Source organism: Dermacentor silvarum, chromosome 5, assembly GCF_013339745.2.
Source record: "Dermacentor silvarum isolate Dsil-2018 chromosome 5, BIME_Dsil_1.4, whole genome shotgun sequence".
Taxonomy (NCBI): domain Eukaryota; kingdom Metazoa; phylum Arthropoda; class Arachnida; order Ixodida; family Ixodidae; genus Dermacentor; species Dermacentor silvarum.
The window spans coordinates 181,521,779-181,542,295 of NC_051158.1; the positions used below are offsets into that span (position 1 = coordinate 181,521,779).

The following is a 20,517-nucleotide window of genomic DNA, read 5'->3' on the forward strand; positions in this document are numbered from 1 at the left end:
ATATGGCCAACCAGTCTTCAATATCGACGTCATAGGTGCCGGAAAACGTGCCTGGACCGCCCTGCTGGGAAAGGACAGACGTTAACATTGCCGCCACTGAGGAAGAGGCCACCTCTTCTGCGACTACAGAAGAATCGAAGCGACGGCCGCTGCGGAGCTTCGTCGTAACGAGTTCTTACCCAGCACTTCCACCGCAATGTGACGTAGATAGTGAGTAGGCAAAATTATATACCGAGAAGTCACCGCCAAGATGGCAGAATAACAACAGCCGCGAACGTTCTTCTTCAATCGTCAACTTCGTCGTCCTGCGGAGCGCCTTCTTCAGGATGCGGGAATGGCGCGTAACAATATTTCTGAAGAGTTGTATCCCAATAGAACTATAGTGTACATGTTCCAAATTAAAATTGAAGAAAATTAGTTTCCTAGGTGCATCCACTTTGAATAAACTTTCAAACTACGAAGCTAATTTTGAGCTAAGTGCACTACAGATTGCTCTAAGGTACACTGCTGCTCCACTGGATTTTAACAAACCACATTCTTTTTCTTTTTACATTTTGGATTGGAGCAGAACGTTACCTGAGAGGCCAGGTAATTTATCGCGTAGGTTGAGAACACATTCAAACCGGCCTAATCCTCAGAACATGTTCAATATGCCAAAGAAAGTGGTGAACTCACCGCGTTTACCCCTTCCTCCACCATCTTGCCCATATTTAACTTGGATGCAATGCCGTTTTGTAATGCACAGCCAAAGAACGGGGCACTTACAATGGACACCGATCGGATGTCCCGTCATTGGTCATTGGTCACTGCTTGCAGAGACGTTTGTCTTTTTTTTTCAACTGCATATATATATATATATATATATATATATATATATATATATATAATGCAACAAGAGTATTTGGCAGGTAGACTAGATGAAGCGGTTAAACAAGCTGGCTCGTTGAAAACCGACCTAGCGCGAACCACACGATCGTCAACGTCTTCTTCCACACACTCGCTGGCACAGAGCTGGTGCCGATGTGCTCCGGTACAATCACTCCCCGCGCAGAAAGGAGCCAACCTGGCGACTTAGGGGAATGACAGCACAGGAGGGTCGTAGAACGGTTTCAGCCGAGTGACGTGAACTGTTTCACGCCCTCGGCAGCGGTGGTCGGAAGATGGCTCGAGCGGCTCGATGATGTAGTTGACGGGAGATGTTTGCTCTACTACTCGGTAGGGACCGTGGTAATTCGAGAGAAGCTTGGTCGAAAGGCCGGGAGTAGTGGATGGGACCCAGAGCCAAACTAGCATTCCCGGGGAATAGTGGGCGCTAGATGCAGATTCGTCATGGCGAGATTTTTGGCGACATTGGTCTTGCACGGTAAACGAGCGAGCCAGTTGACGACACTCTTCAGCATAAGCAGCCGCTTCGGAAACGGGCGTGGCTTCAGAGACATCGGGTCGGTAGGGGAGAATGGTGTCCATTGAACATGATGGTTCACGTCCATATAGAAGAAAGAAAGGGGAGAAGCCGGTGGTAGCTTGTGGCGCAGAGTTATAGGCGTACGTGACGAAGGGGAGCACCTGGTCCCAATTGGAGTGATCATCGGACACGTACATCGCAAGCATATCTCCAAGGGTACGGTTGAAACGCTCCGTCATGCCGTTTGTTTGAGGATGGTACGCAGAGGTGGTGCGGTGAACGATGCGGCATTCTTGGAGCAGTGCCTCAATAGCGTTTGAGAGAAAGACGCGGCCACGATCGCTTAATAATTCACGGGGCGCACCGTGTCGCAAAATGAGGCGGCGAAGAAGGAAGCGAGCGACGTCTATCGCGGTGGCAGCTGGCAGCGCAGATGTTTCAGCGTACCGTGTGAGATGGTCGACGGCGACAATGATCCACCGGTTGCCTGCAGGAGTGTTGGGGAGGGGACCGTAAAGATCAATGCCAACACGGTCAAATGGTCGTGTAGGGCACGGTAAAGGTTGTAGAGGACCAGCGGTGCTATGAGGGGGAGTCTTGCGGCGTTGGCACGAAAGGCATGATCGCACGTACTGGCGAATGTATCGATACATGCCGCGCCAGTAATACCTCAGGCGTAAGCGGGAGTAGGTCTTGAATACGCCAGCGTGGCCGCATTGAGGATCGTCGTGGTAGGCGGTGCATATGTCCGAGCGCAGATGACGGGGGATAACAAGCAGCCACCTGCGGCCATCGGTTAGGTAATTGCGCCGGTACAACAAGCCGTCACGAACGACAAAGTGATGCGCTTGACGACGAATGGTGCGTGAAACAGATTCAAGTGAACGGTGAGAGAGAACGTCAAGCAGAGAAGCGATCCAGGGATCCTTGCGTTGCTCGGCCGGCATGTCGGTGATGCTGAGGGACGACGAATCGCAGGTGGAAGTTCGTAAGCAAAGTAGGTCAGGAGGCAGCGGAGAACGGGATAGGGCATCGGCGTCTGAATGCTTGCGTCCCGAGCGATAAATGACACGTATGTCATACTCTTGAAGGCGTAAAGCCCAACGTGCGAGGCGGCCAGTGGGGTCTTTCATAGATGACAACCAGCATAAGGCATGGTGGTCAGTCACAACGTCAAACTGGCGTCCGTAAAGGTAAGTACGGAATTTGCTGATTGCCCAAATAATTGCCAAGCATTCCTTTTCCGTTACAGAATAGTTCGACTCTGCCTTTGTTAGGGTACGGCTGGCATATGCAACGACATACTCGTCATAGCCGTCTTTGCGTTGGGCGAGGATGGCACCAAGACCGACACCGCTAGCGTCCGTGTGAACTTCAGTAGGCGCATTGGGATCGAAGTGGCGCAGTACTGGAGGGGACGTAAGGAGCCGGCGGAGCGTAGTAAATGACTCGTCGCAATCGGGATTCCATGCCGAGAGGTCAGCGCTGCTGGCAAGTAGCTGAGTCAAGGGGGCGATAATAGAGGCGAAATTACGGATGAAACGCCGAAAATAAGAGCACAAGCCGATGAAGCTACGGAGCTCTTTAAGAGTGGTTGGCTTGGGAAACTCAGCAACGGCTCGCAGTTTGGCAGGGTCTGGTAGGATTCCCTCTTGTGAAACGACGTGGCCGAGAATCGTAAGCTGTCTGGCACCAAAATGGCATTTTTTCAAGTTTAATTGCAAACCAGCGGCAGTGAGACACTCAAGAACTTGCTCGAGGCGATCGAGATGAGATTCAAAATTGGGAGAGAAGACAACTATGTCGTCTAAGTAGCAAAGACAGGTACGCCACTTAAGACCCCGGAGGATAGTGTCCATCATCCTCTCGAAAGTTGCAGGCGCATTACACAGGCCGAAGGGCATCACATTAAATTCGTATAACCCGTCAGGGGTCACAAAAGCCGTTTTTGGACGGTCCGCTTCAGCCATCGGCACTTGCCAGTATCCAGAGCGAAGATCCAGGGAAGAAAAAAATTCGGCACCTTGTAGACAATCTAGAGCATCGTCTATTCGTGGTAGAGGATAAACATCCTTACGTGTGATCTTGTTCAGTCGGCGGTAATCCACGCAAAATCTGATTGAGCCGTCCTTTGTCCGTACCAGGACGACCGGAGATGCCCACGGACGGTGTGACTGCTGGATCACGCCACGTTGCAGCATGTCATCGACTTGTTCACTGATGACGCTGCGCTCGGTGTGTGACACTCGGTAGGGACGCTGACGCAGTGGAGCATGGTGACCGGTGTCAATATGGTGAACAACCGTTGACGTGCGCCCCAAACAAGGTCGGCCCATGTCGAAAGAGGTCCGAAAACGGTCAAGGAGTTGAACGAGCTGATTGCGCTGAGCTTGCGGGAGCGCGTTATCGACGCTGCGCAACAAGACGTCGTGGTCGGGTGGGGCGGGAGCGGCGGCAGAAGTGACGGCATCGATAGGCAGTGGGGTCGTATCGCAAGGCGCATCAAACGGAAAGATGGCATCAAAAGTGTCGAGACGCCCAACAGATTCGCCACGTAATAGAGTTGAAGGGCAGGGAAACGGATTGCACGCGTAAACTGCACTGGAATCATCATCAAGTGTGACGACTGCGAACGGTAGGACAACGTCCCGGCGACGCGCACATTTCTCAGACGGTACAAAAAGTGCAGTTGAATTGGGGACAGCGTCACAGGTGACGGACACTAAGGCGACAGAGAAAGCAGGGATGACGACGTCAGCAGCGACAACCACTGTAGCAGACGGGCGACGGTCATCGACGGTTGCGGTACAGAACGGAGACAAGGCGAGTTGTGCACGAGCGCAGTCGACAACTGCATGATGCGCGGAAAGGAAGTCCCAGCCCAGGATAACGGCATGCGATGCATGAGAAAGGACGACAAATTCGACGATGTAGAGCGCATCTTGAATTAAAACGCGAGCGGTGCAGGTGGCCGAAGGCTTCGCGTGCTGCGAGCTCGCTGTGCGTAGCGAAATATCAAAAAGCGGAGTCGTCACTTTGTTCAGTTTGCGGCAGAGAATCTCACTAATCACACAAACAGCTGCTCCTGTGTCGACAAGAGCGTTCGTCGCGACACCGTCTATAAACACTACAATCTCGTTAGGCGGCGAAAGAAGAGGCCTTGCAAATTTCGACGACGGCGCAGTTCTTGCCTCAGGAACTGCGGCTGTTAGTTTTCCTCCTGGGCATGGTTGGAACGGCGAACCATGGGGGAAAGGGAGCGGCGGCGGGGAGGAGGAGATCGGCGTGAGCGGAAGGCGGGGCGACGTGAATACGAGTCCGTGGCGTCAGATGTAAGACGGTGCGTAGCTTGTTGAGGGACATGACTAAGGTTGGGAGCGCCATCGCGAAAATAGAGTCCGCGGCGGCGACAGAAGCGCGCAACATGTCCCGGAATACCGCAAGCGTAGCACACCGGCCGGTTGTCCGGAGTGCGCCAGGGGTTGAAAGGTGGTCTTGGATGCGAGATAGGTACGTAAACCGGCCGTACCGGACTTGGCGGCGTGTAGAAGTTGGTGGCTGGGCTGGATGGGACTGGCGTCGGCTGGGCATGAGATCGTGTAAGGGCCTCAGCGTAAGTTAACGGAGCCGTAACTTGCGGCGGTGAAGCGGGGGACGGTAGGGCTTCAGCAACTTGCGTCTGAATAACCCGGCGAAGCGACTGGTCCAGTGGGGGAAGAGGCTCAGTGACCGATGCCACAAGAGAGAGCTGACGTGCCACTTCCTCGCGTACGTATTGCTGAATTTGAGGCAGCAACGAGGTGTAATCAATACTAGCGGTGCTGGGAGCCAAATCTGAAACGTCAGCCGTTTGCATTCCAGGGCGACGTGTGGAAATGCGCTGTTTACGCAGCTCGTCAAAACTTTGGCAAAGTTCAATAACTTCAGTAACGCTTTGTGGGTTTTTGGCCACGAGCATATGAAAGGCGTCATCGTCGATGCCTTTCATTATGTGTTTGATTCTGTCAGGTTCCGACATGGACGCATTCGCCCGCCTACAGAGGCCGATGACATTCTCAATGTAGCTGGTGAAGGTCTCACCAATTTGTTGAGATCGTCCGCGGAGGCTGTGTTCAGCGCGAAGCTTGCGCACCGCTGGCCGGCCGAAAAACGAAACGAGGGTCTCTTTGAAAGCTGACCAGGTGGTAAAATCAGCTTCATGGTTCTTGAACCACAGGTGGGCCACGCCGGTAAAATAAAAGATGGCGTGAGTCAGCTTGTCGCGGTCATCCCACTTGTTGTTTGCACTAACACGTTCATACTCGGCCAGCCAGTCTTCCACGTCGTGATCGTCAGTGCCACTGAAGACTGGAGGATCACGCATACGAAGCACCCCAGAGCACACGACAGGTGTGGGAGCGGGAGAAGCTCGCGAGGGGCCGGCGTCCTCGGTCATCGTGAAGGCAGATGGTAGCGTACGGCTGCGGAGTTCCAGGACGCTGAAGGGGACTACCCAGCACTTCCACCAAATGCAACAAGAGTATTTGGCAGGTAGACTAGATGAAGCGGTTAAACAAGCTGGCTCGTTGAAAACCGACCTAGCGCGAACCACACGATCGTCAACGTCTTCTTCCACACACTCGCTGGCACAGAGCTGGTGCCGATGTGCTCCGGTACAATATATATATATATATATAGATAGTTAAGAAGAGAGTGTGTGAAAGATAGAGAGAGAGGTTTTATTGCAATAGCAAATACACCACAGGCGCATTTGTGCCGTCGTCGTTGCCCTGGTGTTCCGTATTAGGTCCAAGGGCGATAACGTTGTCGCCGAGCGCTATATGCTGTATGTGCGAGATAAAGCGTGTTAACGTGTTCATTAGCCAAATGTGCATTTTGATTTCTCGTGCAAGTATTTCCGTACCTGAGGGTGATGGAGCTCCAGGACAAGAACGATCTTACCTACCAAAGAATTATTTTTTCATTCTGTTTACTGCTAACTATGACACCTCCGAATGGCTGTAGGTTATTCCAACCCTGATGTCACCTCTACTGGTTATTTTTGTCACAAGTTCAAGCATCTCATTTATTGAAGAGTGTAACGGCATGATTAACATTTCAATTTAAGTAATTACTGTATGTAGCCTTAAAGGGATACGGACACAAAATCGGAAAATTTCATGAAAATGCTGAAAATGAATCCTCAGTGTGTGATTACACCGAAAATACGTAGTCGCTTAGCTCATTATTGAGCCGATGTCTTTATTTTTTGGCGTTTTTGTGAGCGCGCGCCTCGCCGACCGACCCGCGGGAGTTGGAAGGCGTGCCGTCACGACACCCTCGTCGGATAGCCAGCCGGCCGGCTGTGGTCATTCGAAGCGCGCCGATGCCGCCATCGTGAGCATGGATTCGATTTATGGTGCCTCTACCAGCGATGAGTACACGTCTGAAGACGAGGACCATTCCAACTTGGCAAGAAATATTACCGATTACGGTTACGAGCCTTCGGCGCCCAGCGACGAAGAAGAGCAGGCGGTCGTGGAAGTGCTGGTAAGGTTTTCGCGAAACCGTAGCGCGAAGATTTTGCTCTGCACCAGATACTTGTTCAAGAATTATTGGTCATTTCCTCTGTAAACTTGCTTTTTCAAGAGCGCACGCAGCCGACGCAGCTGCGGGGTACCTCGGCACTGCGTGGATGACTGAATAGTAGATTATGCGGTCGGCGTGAGCAACTGCTGTGAGGTATCAGTACCTCCAAGACTCTCACGTCCACTTCGCCAGCCGCCCGACAAATGGCAGCACCTGTCTGGCGTTCTCCCCAGTTTTTCCTACTTTTAGCCTGTGGAGAAGCAGAGCTGTGTGTGTGTCTGCCCCGCTGCCAAGTAGGGCTGATCTCCTGAGTCGCGCTCGCTAGCCTTTTATTGTTTTACTATGCTTTGCCAACATTTTTAAAGGCATTACTGCCTTCATGCCCAGCCACGGGCATCTCGCCCCAGCCTCGCCCTCACACTGCTCAAGAAGGCTGCAAGTGAACGAAAACAGTACCAACATCTTTTCGCCTCCTCTTTTCAAACGCGCCGCTGATCATTTCTGCCTTGCATTTTCGTGAGAATACCGATGGCACATGCCACAGCGTCAGGCTTTAGGCGTTGCCTTTTGAGGGGCATGCCGAACCGTTTCAGCACAGCCACATAATCATCGTCGACGAAGTGGTCCGCGCAAATGAAGTAATTTTTTAGAGGTCTGCAGGCTGGGCGTGATGGCTGACAAGCAGGTATCCAATGTTTACGCACATTCTCGTCTCTGGAAAACGTGTGCGACGGTGTGTCACGACCGCCGATGCAGTGATGACAGCAATGTCCGGGCATTTCCTTCCGTCGCGACGAACGCGTCAATACCGGTCGAACGACGACAGCGGGAAGGCGCATGGAAGACGCACCACCTGCGTGGAGCGCCGACGGTGATAATGTTTAAGACGGACCACGTGCGAAGATCACCGAAAGGGGTTAAACAAACCCTGCAAGAGAACGACACCTCCGGAAACACTGCGACGGCTGTGGCCGACCTTGACCGTGCGTGGGTGGGTGTTATGACGTCAAATTTCAGCTTCTGCCGGCGGCCGCTTGGAGGCAAAGTGCAACAGAAAATAAAAAAAAACGATACTTCTCATTCTTTTTTTCGAGGAGGTGGCTGTAAGGCAACACCTGGTAGCCAGCCCTCACTAAGCCAAATTAACAAAATAAAGTTGTTTCCTCCTCCTCAAAGCAGCTTGTTGTATTCGTCATTTTCAACAGTTCAACTTTTGTTCTGACGCAAAAAACCACCTGCCAACTTTTGCGTCCATATCCCTTTAAGTCAGACATTTACGTCCATATGGGCTTTTATATATTTGGCTACCCTTCACGCTTGTTGTGGACGTTGCTAAGCAACACCTGGGGTGGTACAACAGCAGCTCATTATCACACCGTCTAATATTAGCAACTCCGTCTGCTTTATTGGCCCCAATGCTCCCGTAAGGAGGTATTGATGAGATGTGGCAAAATCACCTGATGAGATGTTCGATCACGTCCTTGAATTCCATGCTACACATCTGCACCGATTATAATCCATCGCGAGTTGCCGGATTGCACTGATGAGTAGTGCGCCTTGCCGGATAAGGCTATATTTACTCGCCATATAAAAGATCTCGGAAGAATTCTATACTTACCTGTACAGTATCCACAACTGCCAAGCCACTTTCATTCGAAATAGTGATGAACAAAATACAGAGGCTCCTTCTATAACTAGCGATGAAGTTCGAAGGGCCCTGAAAGACATGACCATGGGTAAAGTTGCTGGAGAAGATGGAAGAACAGTCGGTTTAACCAAAGTTGGAGGAGGTATCATGCTTGAAAAGCTTGCGGCCCAATATACACAATGCCTCACGACTTCAAATGTACCAGAAAGCTGGAAAACGCCAACATTATACTCATCCATAAGAAGGGAGACGTTAAAGAATTGAAGAGTTATAGACCCATTACCTTGCTTTCAGTATTGTATAAAATGTTCACCAAGATAATTTCCAATAGAAAAAGGACAACACTTGACTTCAACCAACCAAGAGAACAGGCTGGCGTCAGGAAAGGATAGTCTACGATGGATTCTATCCATGTCATCAGTCAGGTAGTAGAGAAATCTTCGGAGTACAACCAACCTCTCTAAATGGCTCTCATAGATTATGAAAAGGCATTTGATTCAGTAGAGATACCAGCATTCCTAGAGGCGTTGCGTAATCAAGGAGTACAGGAGGCATACGTGAATATCTTAGCAAACATCTACAAGGATTCCACAGCTACCTTGATTCTCCACAAGAAAAGTAGAAAGTTACCTATCAAGAGAGCGGTCAGGCAAGGAGACACAATCTCTCCAATGCTATTCACTGCAGGCTTAGAAGAAGTATTCAAGCTCTTAGACGAGGAAGGCTTAGGAGTGAGGATCAACGTCGAATATCTCAGCAACCTTCGGTTTGCAGATGACATTGTCCTATTCAGCAATAATGGGGACGAATCACAACAAATGATTGAGGACCTTAACCGAGAAAGTTTAAGAGTGGGGTTGAAGATTAATATGCAGAAGACAAATATGCAGTTCAATAGCCTGGCAAAGGAGCAAGAATTTAGCATCACTAGTCAGCCTCTAAGTCTGTAAAGGAGTACGTTTATCTAAGTCAATTACTCACAGGGGACCCTGATCATGAGAGAGAAATTCACAGAAGAATAAAATTTGGTTGGGGTGTATACGGCATGCATTGCCAAATCCTGACTGGGAGCTTACCACTGTCGTTGGAAAGAAAAGTGTACAATCATTGCATTCTATCGGTGCTAACATATGGGGCAGAAACTTGGAGGTTAACAAAGAAGCCCGAGAACAAGTTAAGAACCGCACAAAGAGCGATGGAACAAAAAATATTAGGGCTAACGTTAGGAGACGGAAGAGAGCGGGGTTATCAGAGATGAAACGGCGATAGCCGATATTCTAGCTGACATTAAGAGAAAAAAAATGGAGCTGGGCAGGCCATGTAATGCGTAGGATGGATAACCGGTGGACCATTAGAGTTCGATATCAATCATCGATATCAAGAGAAGGAAAGCGCAGTCGAGGATGGCAGAAAACTAGGGGCGGAATGAAGCTAGGAAATTTGCAGGCGCAAGTTGGAATCAGCTAGCGCAATGCAGGGGTAATTGGAGATCACAGGGAGAGGCCTTCATCCTGCAGTGGACGTAAACATAGGCTGGTGATCATGATAAACGTTCTCTGCATTCCTGTGACCACCGGATTTTGCTTTCATTCCTTTGTTTCCGCGTTTATCCACTGAACCCCTAGCTTACTTTATCTTGTTCACTCGTTGGTTCATTCATTCGTGAAATCGCTTTTTTCTGTACTCGGCCAGGTCCTGGTACCCTGTGAACACTACCTGTTCCTACAAGTTTACCGCACCCCCGGGGGAACTGGTGCGCGTCGAGTTCCTGTGGTTTCGAGTGGAGCGCGTCACCCTTTGCGAGGAGGCCCTGCGCATGTACGACTCGCTGCGCCCCGACCCGCGCCACATCATCACCAAACTGTGCGACACCAACAAGCCGCGCACCGAGCAGCCCAGGGCTGTGTTCGAGTCTACGGGACCCGGCCTGCTGCTTCAGTTCAGCAGCAGAACGGGGAGTCTGGATGGCTCCTCCATCAGCTTCGGCTTTGAGGTAAGCGAAAAATATATATATTGCGATCAAATCATGCGCGATAATTGTCAATGTGCTCGAATGAAAGCACGAATGGACGAAAGAAACGAACGAGAGTCCTCCAGCCAATCCCGGCAATTTTATTGTCAGAGAATACGTGCCCTTTCCCTCGGTGCCTTTGTATCCCAGTCCGACACCGACCACCGCCAACCACGAAAACGGGCGAAAGAGCCCAAAGAAAGCTATTCGCTTTCTTTCTACACTGACACCGCAGAGTAGCGGGAAATTATGGTTCGCTAGAGGGGCGTGATTTCCATTTATGCCAAACCAGCTCATTAAAGCTAAGAACCAGCAAGCGTGAACGTTAACTATCATTGTAGAACCTTTACGTCGTGCTTTAGTGCTATGTCGGTGTCCGTTTCGTATGGGGCACAAATCTGAAAAGAAAGCGAATAGCTCTCCAATTTCTCGGCTCCGTTACGTAGCCGTCAAACCTAACAAGCATTTACGTTGCGATTGTGATTCTCAGAATGGTGAAGATTTGTGCGCGTTGGTGCGATTATTCGACTCCGGAATCTGGCGCTTGAACGGTGACAGAGTAGCGCGCGTCGTCTGGGAGGGCTTTCTGCGGCGGCGGCTGCAGTGAATCCATCCACCTGTATAACCATGGGCTGCCTCTCGCGATCACCGATTAGCGAGGCAGTCGCACAACACCTTGCTCTGTTTACAACGTGCCCCACGAGACAGATTGTTCGCGCCAGGCACGAAATGAAAACATGTATAGAGCTGCGTGCAAATTTCGCATTAAATTGAATTATGGGATTTTTACGTGCCAAAACCACGATTTGATTATGAGGCACGCCGTAGTGGAGGACTCCGGAAAATTTGGACCTCCTGGGGATCTTTAACGTGCACCTAAATCTAAGTACACGGGTGCTTTCGCATTTCGCTCCCATCGAAATGCGGCCGCCATGGCCGGGACCTGATCCCGCGACCTATACAGTGCTTAGCAGCCCAACACTATAGCCACTAAGAAACCACGGCGGGTAAATTTCGCATTAGGGAGTATCGTAATCTACCGTGAATTATTCCCTCTTTACGCCGTCGGCCACTTTTGGTACCATCTTTCAGTCACGCCGACACATTTTCGCGTAGTGGGGCGTGTAATGCTTTCGCATTTATAAATGAGTAGAATCTCTAGCGCCAGCATAGTCGTTTCAGCGCGATTGACTGGCGTAAAACATAGGAAAGCTCCGCGTAAAAATCATCGCAGGATGCTTTTCTGGCCCGTCTGCTCCAATGACAATGGAATGTCGGTGAACCAGTGCATGGCTATGCCAAAATCACGGCGAGGAAAACATAGCGTTAAGTAAGAGTAACAGAAAGTTTGAGTTCCACCTAAAGTGCTAGACAATGACAGCAATAAAACTACTACCTACATTTGATGTAATATTTTGCGAGAAATTAGGCTCGTAGCTTTATGGGCAGTATAAATTTTTCTCCTTGTTGAACTGGCTGGAGTCGCGTGCCCAAAGACACGCACGAACCCCGATGTGCGCCCCCGAGCACTCGCAGTCAGAACGCTGGCGGATAAGGAGCTCCAGCCACGGAAAGTGCGCGTGCTTTTCGTATACAGCGTATTCTGCCAATTGGTGTACCATTTATTGTGCCACGCCTCCTGCGTTCACTGGTCAGGTGACCGCCATTGTTGGGAACGTGCGATAACAGCGCGCACCCTCGCAGTCTCTTGGCACTATAGGTGAGTAGCGCAGAACGAACTAGCACAGCACAAGATGCATTGAGCGCGCGGGTTCTAGACATCAATCGCTTCAATCAATCAAATGCACATTTCATGTTCAGCGCGGAAGCGTGTCACTCTGTTTAAAAGACGGTGCCGTGCCGCCCCCTTGCAGGTTCGCCACATCAACGCGGCCATTTACGACAATCGCGTGAGCCCGACCGCTTGCAACCGGCGGTTTGCCGCCGGCGATGCGGACTCCCCGTCGCGAGGCACGCTGGCCGTGCACTTCTCCGACCTGGGCGCCGAGGCGGCAGCCGCGGTCGCCTGCAACTACACGTTCGACGCACGTGCGTGGCCCCATGGCCGCGTGCAGCTCACGCTTGCCTCAGTTTTCGAGACGCGCACCGACCACTGCGACCTGTGTCCACGCGATGGACCCGGCCGCGTGGAGATCGTCGCCGAGACGCGATACGAGAAGACCACCTGTCTCTGCAACGTCGGAAGGTGAGTCTGAATCACGGCATCCTCTACGGATGCATCACATCCTCGGCATTTCGGATGTATTAATTTATTCATTTATTCAGGTACCTCACAGGCTCCTACTGGGGTATTATTACAAATTTGGGCACGAACAGAGTCAGTTTGAACATTGTTATTTGAACATCGTTATATACAATAGCCTATAAACAAACTGGAAAATGGAACGCAAGGGAAACCGGAAAAAAAGGAGAAAATAAAAGAAGTTGGTAGGCGATTCAACCTCTAGATGACGTCGATGAAGGCTAAGTCTTCCTGGGCGAGTTGGGGTTCAAAATGGGGTATATGAACCACAAAATGTATCCTGAGATACTCCTACTTTCTCAAAGGACAGCTCACTTTCCGTATATTGCGTATCTTTGTGCATCAGCGCAAAAAAAAAAAAAAAAAAAGCCAGTCGTGTCAGAGAAATTCGATCCCGACCGGACTCGATCGCGACGTGTGACACCGGTATGGGTGAGCCGTGAAGGCGACGTGAGGGGAACTTAAACGGCCGCACTTAACCACGGTTAAACTTAGCGGCAGTTACTAACTTAACGAAGGTCAACGCCAACTGCAGGCTGCCGGAGTTACACGGGCATTCCTATTCGCGGCGGCGGTGAATAACGCAGTCCTGTAGTTTCATTTTCCGCTCACTTTTCAACACACTACTGCACGAATAGCCAAGAGAGAAAAACATTTTATTGAATGAAAAGCGAAGGGGTGCGTCCCTATTCCGAGACTTCACTGGCCGAAGCTACTCGCCGGGCGTGGTCGAGGAGGCCCCTCTGGGTCTCGAGGTCCGCGCCGGCGAGGGTCGTCTGCCACTGCTCCCTATTTGTGGTTTCGAATCCCAACAAGGGCGAATTGAATTTTGGGGGCCTGCTCGTGCATTCCCACGTCACGTGGGCGAAAGTTGGCTTCACCCAGCAGCATGCACCATGCCGGGATAGGCCGTAGGCAAGTTCGCATGCCACAGCCCCAGGTGCGGGCTAGTATTAGTCTGAATTAGTCTCAAATCCCGGACACCGGCTCCTCTCAGACTCCGGTGGAGCACTGCGCATGTTCTGCCTTCCAGAGGCTGGTGCTCAAGGGGGTCACGCGTAGACGTGAAAGGATCCGATCGTGGTGTCTGGCGCTGCACTCTCGCTCAGGTTCTCACAGCGGCCATTGCCATCTTGGAAAGAACATGACGTAGCCTGAAAACACGTACAGTGCTGATCGACTGAAACGCAATACTCGGACCGCATGGCAGCCGGCACGCCACTCGAGAGCGCTGGGTGATCGCTCAGAGACCGAATGCACCCACAATTTTTCGTGTATTCGCGGGCTTCGTTCACGCCCAGAAAAACACTCTTATGTAGCACGTATTGAGCGACAGAATGCTGTATCGGGATTTTTTCGCGTTACTCTATAATCTTCCAATTGACACTTTTCATCTCATTATAATACTTTAGAAGTTGATCAATTAATTAAGACCAATTGTGTAATTAGGCGGAATTCAAAACATAATCTGAGTATCTCCAAGCGACGGCAAACAAAATTACCACCTTGGTTCTGTCCAGCTACGTGCCATTTGCATATTTTTAAAGTTTGGTGCATGATAGTTTGGATACCCAGGGTGTATAGTATGTACAGGCTGTCCCAGCTAAAAGTCATCATCACCATCATCAGCCTATATTTATGTCCACTGCGTGACGAAGGCATCTCCCTGTGACCTCCAATTACCCTTGTCTTGCGCTAGCTGATTCCAACTTGCGCCTGCAAATGTTTTAAAAACGACGGAGTGTGCTAGCAGGCTCAAACAAACTCAGTGGTGTTGAGGATCGCGTGCCTTACCTGCGGTATTTTTTTTTTCGTTTTGCAAAGTCGAAAAGTTTGAATGAATTAATTGCGTATTATAAGTTTTAAAATGTTTGCTGCAGCAAGATAGTGCCAATACGAAAGTGGTAGATCACATTTAAGCATGGCCGACTAAAGTGTTTGCAACTAAGTACTATTGATGGAGCTTCTTGTAATTGCCTTTAAAGAAAGCCCGCGAAATACAAATAAGTCACACTGAGCCTGCGCGGCACACGTAGCACAGTCACAGCGTAAGCTGGTGGAGCGGTTTAAGAGTAGCAATTTCGGCACCACGCACAGCAGGGTCTTCGCGGCAAAGTCGCATCGCCTCGTTTTGACGAGAGCGATCTCAACGGTCCTCTCGGCGTCGACGGCGAGCTGCGGTGTGTAATGCTCTCTGCACAGCAGTCTGCTGAGCCCGCTGATGCCTGGTTGTAGCCGCTCACGTAGCTCTATGATCCGCTTCTTCAGCAGCGGTTAGTACCTTGCGAGGAGACGCATCACGTGTACCGAAGAGGTACCCAGAATACGTGGCGCACATATAACATGGGATAGCGTTGATTGCGCGCCTCGTCTGAATCGAATCTCGTCGTCTGCGCCTGCGCAGGCGGCGTTTCAGGCACCTTAACTAGATGGCGCCACCATACTGGCGGAGGCGGGAATCGCGTTGATTGCGCGCCTCATTTGAATCGCATCTCTCGTCTGTGCCTGCGCACGCGGCGTTTGCAGGCGCCTAAACTATACGGCACCACCATACTGGTGGAGGCTCGGGTCGTCTGCGCCTGCGCGCCTGCGGATAAGGCGCGTTTATAGGGCATTTTAGATGCGTCCCTCCCGCGGCGTCCCACACCGCCACAGCGCATGCGCGTCCCCTCGCACTTTCTCTCCTCTCCTACAAGGAGAGGAGAGAAAGCGCCCCCCTTGCTCTCCTCTAGGACTCCTCTATGGAGCGGCGCCCGCGTGCCACACCCCCACAGTGCATGTGCGTCCCCTCCCCCTCGCTATCCTCTGCTACGCTCCCCTCTTTCTCTCCTCTAGGAATCCGGAGTGGCGTGCACGACAGGTGGTGCGACACAGCTGCATACTCCGCTGGGGGCGCCACGGTAGTTCCGCGGTATGAAAATGACGGAGCGCGCGCGCCTCATTCAATCTCCTGTGCAGCACCGCGATGAGCGCTCGGGCCGCTGCCGCGAAACCATCTCCCGCTCAAGCTAACCATCTCCCCGCTGCTTCGCATCCACACATGGTTCCCTTTAGCGGAAGATGGAGTAATTTTTTTCCACTGCCTGTTAGCAAGCGCTTGCGTGGCTAAGTGATAAAGTATCCGACGCCCGCGCAGCGGACCTGTGTGTCATCCCGGCGGGGACCAGGTACTTTTTCGCATTTCAGGCGACAGCGGTTATGGACGCGGCCGTCGCCGCCGCCGACACCATCGTGAAGCGAAACGGCTATTGGAATGAGCCAGTATTGTACGGAACGGTGCCATCATCCGGGCAGACAATATCGTGAAACCCGGGGCGTCCAGGTTGGCCATTAATTCTGCTGAGGTCGTGTGGGCTTCGATTCCGTGTACGTGTACAACTCCGCGACAGGAATTGTCTGGGGGTGCCAGATACATGGAGACTTGGTGGGAGGTGCCTTGAATGGTGAGAGTAGTGAGATGGGCCAGTTTTTGTACTACAGAGTTCCGTGTGGACACAAAGACAGCCCGGTTCTTGTGTTCCTGTATTTCGACTTGCGTTTCTTTGTATTCGTTGTCGGTGAGGGAAGCAGCAGCACTCACCACAGACATGAGTTGGGCTGGTCGCAGGGTGGTCAGGACAAAGCCGTCGTGCTGTCGCAAGATGACCTTGTGGCCCTGAAGTCGGGAAGTGAAGCTAGTGGTGGCTGTGGGCTTGTTGAACGGCGTGTTCTCCTGCCGATTCACAAGCGTCCTACCTTCACAAGCGTCCAACCTTCAGAATCAGGCTTAGACGCCATGGAGGCAAGCGTAGAAGAAAGTCACAATGCGTTGAACGTGGGAATGATGAACGCTGCACCGTGCTCGGTATGAGCGCTCATGCCACTGCTCCCGCGTTCGTCGTCGTCGTCTGCTTTCGCAGCTTGCAGCGTTGCCGCCAATCATTACAGCGTAGAATTTCTCTTCTCTTCTGACTATGCTTGTTAATTTAGTTAGTAAGAAAATTTGTCCAAGTGTATGCAACTGATACAATTACTATCCTTACTCCGTATAGCTCTCTCCGAATTTGAAATCGCAATTGATGCTTCACCTTTCGGGCGAAACTGCGACTTTTTACAGCAAAGCTGTATACCTCTACCAGGCAGTGAAATTCTCGTGCCGTTGGCGTAAGCACAAACTATCATCATCAGCAGTGGCTTGAGCATCGTCGTCTTCTTCCGCAGCTGGCTCATCGGCGTCCCTCGGTTTGCGCTCGTGCCGTTGGATACCGTGCTCGGCACGCGCCCGTGCATGCTACTGCTCCCGCGTTCGTCGCCGTCGTCTGCTTCCACAGCTGACAGCGTTTCCGCCAATCATTCCAGTGTAGAATTTCACTTCTCTTCTGTCGTCGTAATGGAGAGGCTGCGTTTACGGGAGTATGAGCCATTGCTTAAGGGGGTATCAGCCATTCATGAGCAACTGACGATGTGTCCAAACGTGTTTGAGCAACGCCGCAGCAAACGCGCTCGTGAAAGGGCTCGTCGTCGACGTGCCGATTCTAGCGTGTGGGCTTCCGACGCCCAGGAGAAACGTCAACGAAGAGCCGTGGACCCCGAGTTGAGGGAGTGCGATGTTGAGACCAAATGTCAGCGTCGTCTTGCCCTCCAGGAACCCGACAACGGCAGTGCACGCCTCGGCAACTCTATCGCCAACTTCCCCGGTGCGACAGCCAGGTTTAAGCGCGAGTTTCTCAACCGGACCGTTCATGATAGATGTGGACGTTTGGGTGAAGCCCAACTACTATACGCTCATTCTCATCGTGGGGGCAATATTCACTACAGCAGACCAACCATAGCCACAGCTTCGCTGGCTTGCATCTTCACAGTAGTGAAGTAGTTAATTAATCACTCGAGGTACTTTGCGTGTATTCGGGGCTTCTTTCACGCTCGGAAAAACACTTTTAATAGCACGTATTGAGTTACAGAAAGCAGTATCAGGAGTTTCTCATGTTGCTCTACAATTTTCTCATTGACGCTCTTTATCTAAATATAATATTTGCGAAGTTTAATAAATATTTAAGACTAATTATGTGATTAGGCCGAATGCAAAGTTAGCTTGAATATCTCCAAGCGACGGCAAGCAGCATTACATTGGTTCTGTCCAGTAACGTGGCATTTACATTTATTTAAATCTTAGTACATGATAGTTGGGACACTCTGTGTAGTACGCTACGAGCACTGCAGGTACACGTCAGTGCTCCATGTATATCGCGATGCATCCACAGTCACTTAATACGCTTGCACAACAAGCTTTGGCGGACTCTTGCACATTAGGTGCATATAAAGATGCCACAAGAACTTCATCTTTATCTTTTATCTATTTCTTCATTCCTTTATTCCCTTCCTTCTTTCTTTTTTTCTCTCTTTCTTTGTTTCTTGTCCCTGGCTCATACCCGCATATTCAATGTGGGTATGTGCCACACGTAGTTTTATTATCGTTAATTATGACGTAACTGATGAGCAAGTGAACGAGATGCCACAAAACATGACGCCACAAGGTTGTTGCTTACTTCCGGTGTACACGGACGCGATCTCCTGGAACCTAGCCCTTAACGGCTTCGCTGTAAAAAACCTTAACCGAACTGATTACAAGGCATAATAAATATTGTCACGTGTAGTTATTCTTTTTCCGGGGACCGCTTTTCACTGGCTAACAAATGTCAAACATTATTGCTCGGAGCCGGATGCGCCTGCAGGTATGAGAAGCTTCTCGATTCTTGTAGTCGACTCTATTATTGCGTGTGTTGTCGCGGTGCCTTTCGTAATCAGATCACGTGCGCGACAGTGATGTACAGGGTCGTCCACTCTTAGTACGAACACGGTGCAGCGTGACCGTGCTCCGCGTTGCGCCAGCGCACACAGCACGGCCGCACATCAAGGCTAAGCGGCGCAGGCGCACAGGGGCTTGGTGGTGGGGCTTCGTGTCGTCCACTAAAGTGCGCGAGCGCGCTGTGGTTTAGCAGAGAACCGACGGCACAAACAAGGCTCGCTCGCGCGCTTTACCAGACGACATGAAGCCCGCCTCCAAGCCCAGGTGCGCTCGCGCCGCTTAGCCTCTATGCGCGGCCGCGCCGTGTGCGCTGGCGCTCCGCGGAGCGCGGCCACGCAGCGCCGTGTCCGTACTAAGAGTGGACGACCCTACACATTCTAGCACTTACGTTAGCACCTGCGATTACGCTGAAAGGTTCAACGAGTGATGTTATCATTGCCTACGAGCCTGATCAGCAGATAAGATTATCGACGATCGTCGACTTCGATCAACGCTGACCTTGTGCTTGAGTGTTTTAGCGCGAAAGCATTACATATCCCATGAGGCAGAATAGCCGGCGTTGTCGCCCAAAACGAGTGGTACTAAAAGTGGCTGACGGCAAAAAAAAGCAAAAACACGTCAAATAATGCTCCGATAACTCCGACGTATTGGCGCACCAGAGTATACCGCACCACGGTATTACGCAATCACAGTGTCGCCACGCACCACCTGAAGTCGTCAACGCGGTGCATTGTAAAGGTACGTTCAGACTGCGTAGATAATGTGCAGATATCTCACTATGGAAACGCAAGAAGCGCAACTAAATTGTTCAGACTAGAATCGTGTGATGCGTTAAGAGCGCAACAATCGTCACACATGCGAGCGTATTTGTTGGAAGCCGCTACACCTACGTTTTATAAAAATACGGCGAGTGCAATGCAGCGAAAAAGCATTGCAATTTCGGTTTTAAGTTTCCAGTGACGCGTCTTCCAGCATCTCAGTTAGAGCAACGGTCATGACTGCGATGAATGTGTGCGTATAGTAGGAGGCAGTGGTAGTAGCGGTGGTATTATAGTGAACTAGAATATACTATATAGTTGGTATGTATGAGCGGTTCTGTTTCACTGAGACGCAACTGGCCAGCTCACGCTTTGATCGGCTGGTCTAAAGAAGTGTAACGCAAGCAACTGACAAAGTGAACGACCAGCATTGTTAAAGATCTGAGCGCTAGTAACGCATGGTACTGGCATGACGACAGATGCGCGCTTTGCTAGTGTTACGACCGCAGTCTGAACATACCTTAAGCCTTTCTACGCACGCTGACGCCAGTTTTGACTTTGGTTATTTGTTGTTTGTTGTTTTTCTTTTGTACGGGTGCTTTTGCATTTCGCTGTTGCGTTTTCGTTTGGGGCATCGGGACGATGCTTTTTAAGAAGGGGCGGCGCATTGACATGCGCACGGGTTTACCTTGCTCCGGCGAGCGTTTTTCGCCGGCTAACAAATGTTCAACTTCAATACTCGGCGGAGTATGCGCCTGCTTCTATCAAAAGATTCTCGATTCTTGTAGACGATTCTAGCTCTTGTTTGTCTTGTAGCCGAGCCTTGCGTAATCAGATAGCCTGCCTGGCGATAATGGTTTCGTACATTCTAGAATTAACGCGAGCGCCTGCTATTAAGGAGGAAGACCCGCCGTGGTTGCTCAGTGGCTATGGTGTTGGGCTGCTGAGCACAAGGTCGCGGGATCGAATCCCGGCCACGGCGGCCGCATTTCGATGGGGGTGAAATGCGAAAACACCCGTGTACTTAGATTTAGGTGCACGTTAAAGAACCCCAGGTGGTCAAATTTTCCGGAGTCCCC

General features: G+C 50.9%; 1 protein-coding gene across 1 annotated transcript in view; it reads left to right on the forward strand.

The window, feature by feature from the left end:
- Positions 1–20,517, forward strand: part of LOC119454622 (uncharacterized) — a 270,464-nt gene that overhangs the window by 199,708 nt on the left and 50,239 nt on the right. Inside the window, exons 6-7 of the mRNA XM_049666911.1 lie at positions 10,314–10,614; positions 12,507–12,838. Coding sequence (XP_049522868.1) covers positions 10,314–10,614; positions 12,507–12,838 — 633 coding nt within the window. The remainder of the gene's footprint in view (positions 1–10,313; positions 10,615–12,506; positions 12,839–20,517) is intronic.